Source organism: Rattus norvegicus, chromosome 1 (assembly GCF_036323735.1).
Source record: "Rattus norvegicus strain BN/NHsdMcwi chromosome 1, GRCr8, whole genome shotgun sequence".
Taxonomy (NCBI): domain Eukaryota; kingdom Metazoa; phylum Chordata; class Mammalia; order Rodentia; family Muridae; genus Rattus; species Rattus norvegicus.
Window position 1 is genome coordinate 212,485,102 of NC_086019.1, and position 14,152 is coordinate 212,499,253.

At 48.7% G+C, this 14,152-nt stretch overlaps 1 protein-coding gene across 3 annotated transcripts in view; it reads right to left on the reverse strand.

The window, feature by feature from the left end:
* Positions 1-4,184, reverse strand: part of Scyl1 (SCY1 like pseudokinase 1) — a 14,088-nt gene extending 9,904 nt beyond the window's left edge. Inside the window, exons 1-5 of one of the 3 annotated variants that reach the window (XM_006230749.5) lie at positions 3,576-4,184; positions 3,083-3,223; positions 2,563-2,912; positions 2,075-2,165; positions 1,823-1,978 (exon numbers count right to left, since the gene is read on the reverse strand). In XM_006230749.5, the coding sequence (XP_006230811.3) occupies positions 1,823-1,978; positions 2,075-2,165; positions 2,563-2,912; positions 3,083-3,223; positions 3,576-3,905 (1,068 nt within the window). In that variant the 5' untranslated portion in view covers positions 3,906-4,184. Of the gene's footprint in view, positions 1-1,822; positions 1,979-2,074; positions 2,166-2,562; positions 2,913-3,002; positions 3,224-3,575 lie in introns of those variants that run through there. The other 2 variants (NM_001011938.2, XM_063286864.1) reach the window with 2 other exon arrangements.
* Between the last annotated feature and the right edge of the window lie 9,968 nt (positions 4,185-14,152).

Here is a 14,152-nt window from a genome sequence, read left to right on the forward strand (position 1 = left end):
CTCTCTTACTCCCACACAGTCTCCGGGGAGTTAGCCAGAAACCACCATTTTCTATGGGGCACATTTTCAGGGGACAGGCAGCCTGGCAGAGTCAGCCATGTGAGGAGAACTCCATGTAACAACAACTCCACACTGGCCAGGAGACATCAGGGCTCAGCAATCCCAGCTGCTTCTTTAAGATATAAAACTGTGGTACCAGGCATGGTGAATCGTGTCTTTAATCCCAATACTCAGGGAGACAGATAGAGGCAGGAGGATCTCTGAGAGTTTGAGGCCAGTCTGGTCTAATAACATAGTGAGTTTCAGGACAGCCAAAGATACATAGTGATACCCTGCCTCCAAAAAAAAAAAAAAAGGAGAGAGAGAAAAGAAAAGATACTGGCCTTCCTGCTTCACCCCAACAATGCACTCTGTTCCCTTGAGGTCTGCCACCCTCCTGCCCAGCTCCTGATTCTCTGTTCCCTACATCTAGCCGGGTCAGAGCAGAGCCTCAGGCCTTTGTCACTATGCCGCTAAGAGCTGCCGGATACTGTTGACTCTCTCTCCCTTGCACTGACAAGGATGCTCAGACCCAGAGTGCCCCTGTGCTCTTCTGCCTCCCGGGACCATCTTTCCTAAGTCACCTTCCAGATGGTTCCTACCTTCGAGTCTTTCAGGTCCTAGCACAATTTTCTTCTCTAAGGGATCATTTCCCTTGGAGACACTGGGTCATTTCCTTCTAGCACTTATGCAGGGAGCACAGGTTTTCTCAGTGACATTTTCTGTCTCTCTCCTGTAGTGAGAACTCCCAAAGGTAGGGACCCGTTTGTTTGCTCCTTGCTGAGTCCTCCAGGGCAGGTCTGACTCTCCTTCCTCCCCAGCACTTTGTGTGGTACCCGTGAGGAACACAGCAACAATGCAAGTATGAAGTGGCAGGGAAGGGGGGCTGGGGTAAGAGTCATGAAACACCTACTGTGTGCTATACTCAACTGCACACAGCAGCCTTCCCTGCCTGCCTCTACCATGAGTGGATTCAATGGACCAGAGAGCAAAAATATGAGGAAAGAAAGCACCACCCATACCACATAAAACTTACTTTTTCTTGCTGAAGTTTGTCCAAATACCATGATATCGTAACTACTTACACAGGATGTATAATTATCTGTAGCTAGGAAGTTAGCTACAGATAATTTAAAGAATACAGGAGGGGTTGGGTTAATGGCTTAGTGGGTTAATGTACTTGCTGTACAAACATGAGGAACTGAGTTCAAATCCCTGGCACCCATGTAAAAAACTGGGCATAGCCCAACACACCTGTAACCCCAGGGTTACAGAGATGGAGACAAAAGGGTCACTGGAAATTGCTGGCTCCGGCCTGAGTAAGACCCTAAGGAATGGGGATCACGCAACAAGGGATAGAGCAGGATACCTGATATCCTCCTCTGGCCTCTGCACATTTGCACATAGACAATACACATCGATATGCATATATATACACAACACACACACATATGACATTATGGAAGGATATACATTATATGCAAATACTATGCCATTTTACTTGAGGATCAGAACATCTGCCAACTCTCAGGAGCCCTAGAGCCAATTCCCCACTGTGCTGGTTAGTTCATCTGGGAAGAAAGAATCTCAACTGAGAAAATGCCTCCATCGGAAGTGCCCACTTTTGTGATTAGCGATGGATACGACCGCATGGCCCTAGGTTGTATAGAGCAGCAGACTGGAGTGGGAGCAGCGTGCTTGCCTCCACACAACCCAAGTGTGAGATGACAAAGCATGGGTGAGGGTCCTGGCAAGGGGTCTCAGCATGGACCGTGGGGCTCACCTGAATCTCCTCCAGGAACAGGTTGGTCTCCACAAAGCGGTTGCTCATGAAGCCACCAGGTGCCCGGCAGTTCTGCAGGAAGCGGGCCGGGTTGGGACGTACTTTGGGGTTAGCTCCCACCAGCTCGCAGTAATGGGTGACCAGGGATTTGGGGATCTGTAAGAGAAGGTTCCATGTCAAGGAAAGAGCAATGGGTGGGTAGCAAGAAAGAAGGGCCTGGGGCGAATGAGGCAGGCAAAGCCGGGCACTCACCTTCCCAGGGTTGCGCAGGGCAGTTGCCCGAGGTAGAGACCCATTGAAAACTTCCCAGATGAGGCAGCCCAAGCGCCACATGTCTGCTGACCTGTGGTGGTAACCCAGAGCTGTTCAGGGCTCCCCAGCATACACTAGTGATGCCTCCAACCTGTTTCAAGACCCAAGCACCCACTGCATCACAGGTCCTGGCTGCGCCCCTGCACTGACCCCTTGGCCCCAAGTAGTTTGTTTCATTAGCCCCATTTAACAAAGAAACCAAAGCTCAGAGAAGCACAGACAGTTGCCTCCAACACACAGCTTTCAAATTCAGAAGCACCAAACACCTAAACTATGTCCTTCTTAACCAACCACCCTCCTCCTAAGATCCTATTCCCCTTTCCTGGCAGATAGCAAGGGCCAGGGGTCTCCTAGCTAGTCTAGGGGTTCCGAGGGTGCAGGGGCCTCCAGCGCAGGGCAGATCGAGGTACAGTGACCTCAGGACCCACCACTTCTCTTTGACTGCTCTGCTGCTGCTATCAGCCAACTCCGGAGGATCATACTGCTCAAGCTCAGGGATCCCCTTGTTGGGTGGTCCCCCACCGTTGCCCTGTGCTGAGTACATGTAGTCCAGACCCCCAAGTTTCCACTCGCCAGCCTTGTCCACAAACACAGCAGCCATGCAGACATTGTTGTGGATGAGGTTGCAGTCGTTGACCAGGAAGCTGAGGGCTTTCACGATCTGGTGTAACCCCCATGACAGCTCCTGCTCCTTCAGACCACCTGCTTCTGCTCGTGCCTTGAGGTATGTTCCCAGTGGGGTCACAGCCTCTGTCACGATGTGGAGGCACTTTTCTGTCTGAGTAAGAAAAATGGTATCAGGGCACTGTTCCAGAAGAGGAAGGGAAGATGAGGGACTTGACAGGGAAAGAGGTAGTGGAGAAGATACCAAATCTGAAGGTGCTGAAGCACTTGGGTACAAAGTGAGGGCCTGAGGAGAGTAAGATGGGTAGATCGGGCGACAGGTACCTCCAACCCATCGATATAGGCCAGGATGTTGGGGTGTCGGAGAGTTTTGAGGCGTTTGAAGGCAGCTTTGGCCACCTGGGTCTGCTCTTCGGCTCCGGGTTTCACATCGTACACGAAGATGGACACCGCACTGCCTGTGGCCTGGTGGAGGACACAGCAACCTGAGAGGCGCGGGCCAGGTGATCATTCCAACCTGCCTGGTCTACAGCAGCTCTGAGCCGGTCTCCAGAACAGAAGGGAAGGTTCTCCAGCCAGTCTCGCCTCAGGACAGCCCTTAAGGATCTAGCCAGACCCACGTGACCCCCGTCCGGTTTGCTTGTCCATCCCTCGGTTCTTCCGCCCGCCACGTCGTCACTGGTCGCCCCACTCCCCAGCCCGTTGCCGGGATCTTTGGTCGCCGCCACGTCAGGCCCGGCGCGACACAGCGAAGCCGGCATTCAGACTAGGAAAGGCCGAGGTCGGCCGCGGCCTGCAGAGCAGCGCAGTACCTCACCTTTTTGCGGCCTCGGTGCAGGACCCAGGGCCCGGGCGGTCCGCCTTCGGGGGGCTCAGGGTTCAGCTCGAACGGGAAGTCCCGGACCGGGTCCCGGGCAAAGAACCACATCGTCGCCGCCGCCAAGGGCTCGGGAGCCTCCACTCCGGGTCCTCCGGCCGCCCGAGCCGGGGCGGGGCGGGGTGAGGGCGGAGCCACTCTGGCCTGTGGGCGGAGCTGTGCGTTGGGGCGGGTCTTTGGGGTGGGGCCTTGCGGGACAGAGGCGGGGCTGAAGGCAGGCCTCCGGGGGCAGGGCCGAGTACGGAGGGAGGAGTGAGCCAAAACGGTCATCTGAATGCTCCGAACTTGTGGCCTTGTGTAGATAGAAAAATTGAGTGTGAAGGAGAGTAGTGAGTGCAACAGTTGTAGGATGAGAAGGGGTGGGACCACAAAATGAGCGTGACAATAGAGCCCATCTAAACCCGGGGAAGAGGGGGCGGGGTGAGAGGGAAGCTGGAAAGAGATGGAGAGATAGAAAAGAGAGGCTACTACTGACAGTAAGATGGGAAAGTACGAATAGTGAGGAGAATGGTTATCTCTAAGCCAAAAGCTCCTTCGCCAGGCAGTGGGAAGATTCGGGGCTCAACGAGGAAATTGTGACAGGAGCAGTTAGTTACTACGGTAAAGGAACTTGAGACCTTGAGAGTTGTGTTGGGGTTGAGGTTGAGGTAGGAAAGAGGTGATGCAACTGTCCCGAGAGGTCTGGAAAACTATTGTTAAAGAAGGATGTCCAGAAACACTCCCTATCTCCAAAGCGGACATGGGTGCTGGCCAGAGTCCTGCAGGAGCCTAGAGCTGGAAATGATGGCCAGGGATTAGAAATCTTTTCTTCTAGACACGTCTCTCATCGATCGCCCTCTGCTGGTCCACAACCTCCTGCAACTCCAGTTTTAGGGGCTCCAACACCCTCTGTGATGGTTTGTGTATACTTGGCCCAGGGAGTAGCACTATTAAGAGATGTGACCTTGTTGGAGTAGGTGTGTCACTGTGGATGTGGCACTAAGACCCTAATCCTGGGCTGGAGAGATGGCTCAGTGGTTAAGAGCACTGACTGCTCTTCCCAATTTCCTAAGTTCAAATCCCATCAACCACATGGTGGCTCGCAATCATCTGTAATGAATTCTGATGCCCTCTTCTGCTGTGTCTGAAGACTACAGTGTACTTATATATAATAAATAAAAGAAATCTTAAAAACAAAACAAACCTCATCCTGCCTGAAAGTCAGTCTCCTACTAAGCAGTCTTCAGATGAAGATATAGAACTCTCAGCTCTGCCTGCACCATGCCTGCCTGGATGCTGTCATGTTCCCACCTTCATGATGATGGGCTGAACCTCTGAACCTGTAAGCCAGCCCAATTAAATGTTGTCTTGACTTGGTCATGGTATCTGTTCACAGCAGTAAAACCCTAAGACAGAAGTTGGTACCAGGGACTGGGATATTGCTGGGATAAGCCTGACCAAGCTTTTGTTTCAAAGAAAGAACATAGACTTTGGGACTCTGGATCTGAAAGTGGTGAAACGCTTTAAATGGGATTTAGTGAGCCATCCTAGTAGGACTATGGAAGATGTTGTTGCTGAGAGTAATTTGAATTGTGCAGGCCTGACCCAAGAGGTGTCAGAGGAGAAGAAGTTCAGTATGAGTCATAGAGACTGATTTTGTGGTATTTTAGTGAAGAATGTGGCTGACACTGTAGCTGACACACCAGAAGAGGTCATCAGATCCCATTACATACGGTTGTGAGCCACCATGTGATTGCTGGGATTTGAACTCAGGAACTCTGGAAGAGCAGCCCCAGATACCTGTCTCTAAATGAATACATAAATACATTTTAAAAAAAAACCAGAGGGAGTAGCCTTTAAGTTGAAACAGACATAGTGTCTCAGAAAGACCCTGGCCAACCTCCAAGTCTGGAATCTAGACCCTGCTAGAGAGGAAGCAGCTGGCTGTGTTTCATTGGGAAGTGAGGAAGTTCCTGACATGCTGTGTTGACCCTGCAGAACGTACTGGAAAATGAACTGTTTCTTGGGAAGTATGCTTGCTAATTTTATGTCAACTTGACACAAGTTAGAATGATCTGAGAGGAAGAGAGCCTCAAGTGAGAAAATGCCTCCATAAGCAAAGTCAGAAGGTTTGAGAGATGGCTTTGCGGTTGAGAGCACTGACTGCGCTTCCAGAGGTCCTGAGTTCAATTCCCAGCGAACGCATGGTGGTTCACAACCATCTGTAATGGGATCCAATGCCCTCTTCTGGTGTGTCTGAAGAAGTTACCATGTACTCACATAAAATAAATAAATCTTTAAAAAAAGAAAAGTCTGCAGGAGCTGGAGAGATGATTCAGGGGTTAAGAGGACTCAGGTTCAATTCCCAGCACCCACATGGCAACTCAACTCTCTGTAACTCCAGTTCCAGATGACCTGGTGCCTCATGCAGACATACACAGAGGCAAAACATCAATGCACATGAAAATAAGTGTCTTTTTAAGGATTGTTTATTTATTTCAGGTATAGGATACATTGTAGCTGTCTTCAGACACACCAGAAGAGGGCATCAGATCCCATTACAGATGGTTGTGAGCCACCATGTGGTCGCTGGGAATTGAACTCAGGACCTCTGGAAGAGCAGTCAGTGCTCTTAAGTGTTGAGCCATCTCTCCAGCCTAAAATAAGTGTTTCCAAAAAGAAAAGTCTGCAAACAGGTCTGTAAAGCCTCTTTGTTAATTAGCAACTGAAGGAGATATAGTTCGTTTTTTTTTTTTTTTTTTTTTTTTTCCCGGAGCTGGGGACTGAACCCAGGGCCTTGCGCTTCCTAGGCAAGTGCTCTACCGCTGAGCTAAATCCCCAACCCCCATAGTTCGTTTCTTAACCAGTGACTGATGGAGAAAAGACAGCCCAGCCATTGTGGGGGCCCCTAAGTGGTGGAACTGGGTTCCACAAGAAAACAGGCCAAGGGCTGGAGAGATGGCTCAGTGGTTAAGAGCACCGACTGCTCTTCCAGAGGTCCTGAGTTCAAATCCCAGCAACCACATGGTGGCTCACAACCATCTGTAATGGGATCTGATGCCCTCTTCTGATGTGTCTGAAGACAGCTACAGTGTACTCATGTAAAATAATAAATAAATCTTAAAAAAAAAAAAAAAAAAGAGGGGCTGGAGAGATGGCTCAGCGGTTAAGAGCACTGACTGCTCTTGCAGAGGTTCTGAGTTCAAATCCCAGCAACCACATGGTGGCTCACAACCATCTGTAATGGGATCTGACGCCCTCTTCTGGTGTGTCTGAAGAGAGTGACAGTGTACTCATGTACATAAAATAAATAAATCTTTAAAAAAAAAAAGAAAAGAAAACAGGCCAACCAAGGCATGAGGAGAATGCAATGCAAGTAAGCAGCACCCATCCATGGCCTCTGTGTCAGCTCCTGCCTCTGGGTTCCCACCTGGTTTGAGCTCCTGCCTTGGCTTTCCTCAGTAGACTATGCCTTGGGATGTGCAAACCAAATGAACCCTTCTCCTCAGGCTGTTTTTGGTCCTGGTGCTTCATCACAGCAACTGTGACTCTAAGACAGGAGGTATGTCTAGAAGCTCTCCAGATCCCCAAGGTGAACTCCTGGCCACAGTGTCCTGCAGGAGCTTAGAGTTGGAAGATGCCCTGGTCACTGAACTAAGCTACCAGGAGAAGCATGGCAAAGCCAGGAACTAAGTCTTCTCTTCTACTTTTTTTTTTTTTTTTTTTGGTTCTTTTTTTTTCGGAGCTGGGGACCGAACCCAGGGCCTTGCGCTTCCTAGGTAAGCGCTCTACCACTGAGCTAAATCCCCAGCCCCCAAGTCTTCTCTTCTAGAAATGTCTCTCATGGGGTTGAGGATTTGGCTCAGTGGTAGAGCACTTGCCTAGCAAGCACAAGGCCCTGGGTTCAGTCCCCAGCTCTGAAAAAAAGAATAAAAAAAAAAAGAAAGAAAAGAAAAAGAAGTGTCTCTCATGGCGCTGTGATGGTCAAACCTAACATTCTGTTATGGGATGCTTGCTTTTTGAGACAGTCTCAGGAATCTCAAGCTGACCTCAAGCACAGCATGTAGCTGAAGATGATGTTGAACTTCTTTTAATGTTTTTATTACATTCGTGTATTTATCCTGAGCACGCATACACATGCATTTTGTGTATGTGTGTGGGTTCGTGTGTCTCACAGCATGTCTGCAGAGATCAGAAGACAACTTGCAGGAATGGGCTCTCTTGTTCCATAATTGAGTTCTAGGGACCAAATTAAGGTGATCAGAGTTGGCAGCAAATACCTCCCTACCCACCCACCTGCACTGAGCCACCTTGTCAGTCTTCTGATCCTATTACCTGAGCATGGGGTTACAGGCATGTACCACCAAGCCTGGTTTATTTGATGCTGGGGATTAAATCTACGTCTTAGCTTAAATCCTTTACCATCTGAAGCACATCCCTAGCCCATGTTTTTTTTTTTTTTAAAGATTTATTTATTTATTATATAAGAACACTGTCGCTGTCTTCAGACACACCAGAAGAGGGCATCTGATCTCTTTACAGATGATTGTGAGCCACCATGTGGTTGCTGGGAATTGAACTCAGGACCTCTGGAAGAACAGTCAGTGCTCTTAACCACTGACCCATCTCTCCAGTCCTTACCCCATGTTGTTTTTTTTTTTAAAGATTTATTCATTTATTATATATAAGTACACTGTAGCTGTCTTCAGACACACCAGAAGAGGGCATCGGATCTCTTTACAGATGGTTGTGAGCCACCATGTGGTTGCTGGGAATTGAACTCAGGACCTCTGGAAGAGCAGTCAGTGATCTTAACTACTGAGCCATCTCTCCAGCCCTAGCCCATGGTTTTTAAAAGTAAAAGATATAAATGCCAGGCAGTGGTGGCGCACACCTTTAGTGCCAGCACTTGGGAGGCAGAGGGAGGCAAATCTCTGAGTTTGAGGCCAGTTCCAGGGCAGCCAGAGCTACACAGAAAAATCTCTATCTTGAAAAACAAAGGGGCCGGAGAGATGGCTCAGTGGTTAAGAGGCTGAGACAAAGGATCCCCCCCCCCCCCCCCGGGAATTACTGGCAATCCAATCTCAGCCAAATTGGAACACTCCAGGATTGGTGAGGGAGCCCAGATGACGTTGCCTCCACAAGCGTGCGTGCGCGCACACACACACACACACACACACACACACACACACACACACACGACCGTGCCACACCACAAAGGCACAAATCTACAATAGGAAGAAATGGGTAAACTTCTGACACTCTTTCTCTCCACTGTTACTCAGAGCCTGGATGTAGCCAAGGCCAAATTCTCTGACGGAGATACCCTAACAGCACACCCCAACTGTGTACCAAATGAGAGGGAGACAGGTTAGCTTGTCTCTACAGGAAGTCTCTGTAGGGGTCTCAGGGTGTAGTCATCTAGGAGGAGTGGCCCGGGCATGCCACTCAGGGGAGGCATACAGTCCGTAATGAGAGTCCTTAGCCTGTGTTTTTCCACATGGGACACAGTGGAGTCTGCAGTGGAGATTGTGGTTCCCGAGCTCCTCCTTGTACCCGAACACCACTAGCATACTGCTGGGAGTTGGGAATATGGGTCCCAGGTCCAAGATCGTCCTCTGGGTAAAAGACAGATGGTCTTCTCTGCGAGATTTAGGCAAGGGCTCTTTACAATAAAGACCTTCCCCGCACCCCTACCCCCACCCCCATCCTTGATGAAAAGAAGAAAGATGGTCCTTGCTGGTTCAAAATGCTTTGATGGCCAAGGTGAATGTACACACCTTCCTCAGGGTGAACAGGGATTAAACACCTTTTTCAAGACGGAGTTCCCAGGAAGGGAAGCTCATTGGCCTGGCCACATACTTCATTATCACGGAGAACTCCAGGTGTTTTATGCTACTGTGACTTTTCTCAGGTAGAGGTGACGGGGTGCTTACACTCCCCTGGACAAGGTCAGAGAAGGAGAAAACCTAGTAACAAAGGAGTCTCCCATTTTGTGCTGAGCCCGGAGGCCATCTGGCTATGGTGGACTTTAATTATCCGAGCTTTCCCACAGAGGAGAAAGCAACACTGGACAATTCTTTTTTTTTTTTTTTTTTTTTTTTTTTTTTTTTTTTGGAGCTGGGGACCGAACCCAGGGCCTTGCGCTTCCTAGGTAAGCGCTCTACCACTGAGCTAAATCCCCAGCCCCAACACTGGACAATTCTGCATACAGTGTCAACGTCTGGCTAAGGAGCAGTAGACGACACTCTGCGTGCACTTGGTTTAGCCAAAGGTGGACCACTCAACAATATACTTCCTCAGACCAGGAAGGCTTTGCCAATTCCTGAGCCTGGCCGGAGAAAGGCCTTGCACTTCCATGGGTCTGACACACTGCAGTCTTCAACATGGCAGTGCTCACATCAGTGCCATTCAATACGTGCTGAGCCAGGACTTCATCCACTCTCCATGCCAAGGGCCTGGCCACCTCGGGCCTCTGTGTGCCTCAGTGCACCTCTGCACTCACGTGCACCTACCCACACGACCTGCCAGGACCTGGTCTACACATCAAGTTCTAGACAGCCAGGACTTCTCAAACTGAAACAAAGTAACACAGTCCTGTAAAACAGCTTGCTATGCTGGAACAGTAACCAGTTCTCTCAACTCCCAGCCAGTCCCCTCCCAGTTTCTAGCCCAGCCCCTTCAAACATTTCTCCCAACCATTCCTCCCTCAGTTCCCCAACTGATTACACAGTCCTTTCTCCGAGATTTCCCAATACCAGCAGCTCCAAACTATAGCGACTGTCCCAGCCTCTCTGCTCAGCTCAGCTTCTCCTGACTCAGCTGTCTCCCAACAGCATCTTCTGCACCAACTGCCTTCTCCTCTCGCTCTGCCAGCCCAGCTCCCCACCTCCCCCAGTCTAAACTGGCTTTTTTTATATCTCAATAAATCCAAGCATCAACCAACACCAAAAGCCACTGAATCAAGCAGTTCTAACCTAAGAATTCTTAAAGGGCCAATTCACTAACAATTGGGGATCCTTTTAAATACCAGGCACACAAGACAAATCACACTACACATCCCTTTTAATGCAAAGAGAGAAAGCCAAATCCAGACATTTTACAAAGCACCCACACACCCTGACACCTACCCACAGCAGGTGGCAATGCACGACAGCAGCAGGCCAATCCCTCTTTTTTGGGTCTATCCAATGGCACTTGTTTGCACATAAAACTCTTTCCGGATGGTGGTTCCTGTGAAGAGACTTGGAAGCTTTGGCTTGAGGTGGGGAAGGTGGGCATCCTGTCACCTAATGACAAGATTTGCAAAATCTAAACAGACACCGAGTGCTGCCTGGGCAGGGGTGATGGGCTCCCAGAGTTGTGGGAAGGGCAAGTGTGAAGTGGGACTGGGGATGGCATGCTGTTGGTAAGAGCGTTCTCTGCTCTCCCAGAGGAACACAGTGTAATTTCCAGCACCCACATCAGATGCTTCACCAATCACTGAAATTCCTGCCCCTGGGGTTCCATCGCCCTCTTCTGGCCTCTGAGGGCACTGCATTTATTCACAGCATAAAATCACAGACACATTAACTTAAACAATACATTTTTAACTAAAAAAAAGAAAGAGCCAGGGCTGGAAAGATGACTCAGCCTTTAAGAGCACCGACTGCTCTTCCCGAGGTCCTGAGTTCAATTCCCAGCAACCACATGGTGGCTCACAACTATCTGCAATGGGGTTGGGTGTGTCTGAAGACAGCTACAGTGTGTTTTATACATTAAGTAAATAAATAAATCTTAAAAAAAAAAAGCAGGGTTGGGGATTTAGCTCAGCAGTAGAGCGCTTGCCTAGCAAGCGCAAGGCCCTGGGTTCGGTCCCCAGCTCCGAAAAAAAGAAAAAAAAAAAAAAAAGCACTGACTGCTTTTCCAGAGGTCTTGAGTTCAAATCCCAGCAACCACATGGTGGCTCACAACCATCTGTAGTGGGATCCGATGCCCTCTTCTGGTGTGTTTAAAGACACACTCATATTCATAAAATAAATAATTCTTCAGAAAGAAACAAAGAAAGACAGACCCAGATACAGTGGTTCACATCTTTAATTCCTTCCATAATCAAGAGGCAGAGGCAGGTCTGTGAGTTCAAGGTCAGCCTGATCTACATAGTCAGGCCATGTTGCAAAACACATACATTTTAAATTTTTTAAATATAAAGGAAGAAAACAAAGCAAATTACAAAGGCGCTATTTTGAATGATGTCACAACAAAGAAATGACTGAAGTGTTGAACCTGTTAATTACCTTAATTGATCATGGCTGAATAATATATCCCTATATCAACTAGGACACTGTATTTCATAAAAATGTGCAATTAAATATGAAGCAAACAAAATAGAGCAAGCAAGCGAGCCAGGTGTGGGTAAACACAGACCAAGCTGGCCTTGATGGTCAAGCCTTTGCTCCCAGCACTCGGAATACAGTAGTGGGCAAGTCTGTGAATTTAAGGCCAGAGCTTGGGAGGAGGCCCTAAGGACACAATCTCTAGTACTCTCCTGAGCGCCTCTTGTTCTCTCCCCATGATGATTTTACCTTCTCATGTAAGTCTGTCTGAGGTGTGGAGACTTAAGGGTTCTTTAGAAAGTCAGTTGTGTTGGATGGTGCTATCCTGGGGCAAACACAGGAAGGAACATCTCTCTGAAGTCGACCAAGGTGAAAGGTTGTTCTGCTTAAGCGAAACATCCCCTCAGGAGTCTGCCTTAGCCTTTCACCTGTGTCTGCTTCAGCGAAACACTCCTTCCTGTGTTTGCCCCAGCAGAACACCGTCCAACACAACTGACTTTCTAAGAACCCTTAAGTCTCCACTCCAGAGGGACTTTCACTTCAGAGAGCCCCCAAGGCCTGTCCCTTATTTGGCTACTTCTTCCTCTGAGGTGACTACCGAGATCAGCCATCAAAGTATTCAAGCCCAGGAATCAAAAACCTCCCTTGGTTCACCTATTACTACGCCCGATCAAAATTAAACACCTCATCCTAATTCGGGGTCTCCAGTTTACCTCTATAAACCACCAGCAGCCTATGGACCACATCTGTCTCCACTCTATCCAGAGGCCCGTGTCCCTGAACCAAAGACAAATACCACCCCCCATCCTCCTTCTTTCCCTCTCCCTTGTTCCCATCTTCCTTGTCCTCTGTCTCCTGTCTTTGTCCCTCACCCCTCCCCTTTGTCCACCTGGGACAGATAAATCTGCTTTGTGCCGACAACTTGGTCTTTAGGTGTCCAAGGTTCCCTACACCTTCTCCAGGAAGTCTGATGAGCCCACTTAGGGCCAAAGCTGACATCTAGACACCAACAGTCATAAGCTATCACTATGCTGATGTGCTGGGAGCATCTGGGCTCATCTTAGCTCAGAGACAGCCAGTGACAGCTGTCACACCGTTAGGAGAGAGGAAGTGTGCAGGTTGGGACCTGGCCTTCATATAGATTCATAAAGTCACTGTGATCTCCATCTGGCTTGGATCTGCATGGGCAGAAGCAGGTCTAGCACTATGTGTTTGTCTCTCATCTGCCCTGGCCCAGGGACATCTGGGATTTGGGCGGCCCATCTCAGCTTCAAAATGGGCTAACCTGGGAACCTGATGACTCCCAAACTCCCCAGGATTTTTTCTGGGATGGGGCTAGGAGGCACCCCTGTCCCATGCTCTGTCTCCCTTTGAATTTATTTACTCTTTAATATTTATTAAATATCTCCATCTATTTTATACATTAAATATTTTTATATACACACAATTAATTTGTTGTGACTCTGAGTATGTTTGTCTGTGTGTAGACACATACGCCACTGTTCTCTCCTTTCATCAGGGGCCCAGGGATTGAACTCTGGTCATCAGGATTAGCAGCAAGTACCCTTCATTCCCTGAGCCATCTTGCTGGCCTTCTACATTTCTCTTCTCAGATATCTGAAATGCTTGTCCTCTGGGCATGACCAAGCTGTTACCATCTTGAAATCAGCAACTGTGATTAGGCTGCTGATTAAGATGGTTCAGTAAACACACTCGTCATCAAGCTTGAGTTTAATGCCCTAGACTCACAGAGAGGAGTGACCAAGCCAGCTCAGTTAGTCAATGGGTTCTCCAGGGAGTTGGGGAGGGAGGATTAAAAAGAAAAGGACAATTAGACAACACTGTAGCATGACCCCAACCAGTTCGGAGGCTGAAGCAGGTTTATTTTTTCCCAGTCTGCTTTTATACCATTTTAAGTACATGCAAAATGATAGAATCAGTTCTAGGTCAAGGAACAACCAAGGCAATACACAAAGTCCCACGATCACTGTTTCTAGGGCTCATCAGGATGTCCAATATTAAAGAAATGCCACTGTTGAGTTTACCTTGAGCTCTGCATTAACCCAAATGTATATATCCTTATCTGAGCCTACTTCCCTGTCCTGGCCCAAAGTCAAATCCTCGCCTGAGCTTACTTCCTTAGCCTAGCCCAATGTCAAGCTCCTGCCAAGTTTCAAGAAGCAGCCCCAAAAGCTCTCCATAGAGGAGGGAGAAAGCCAACCC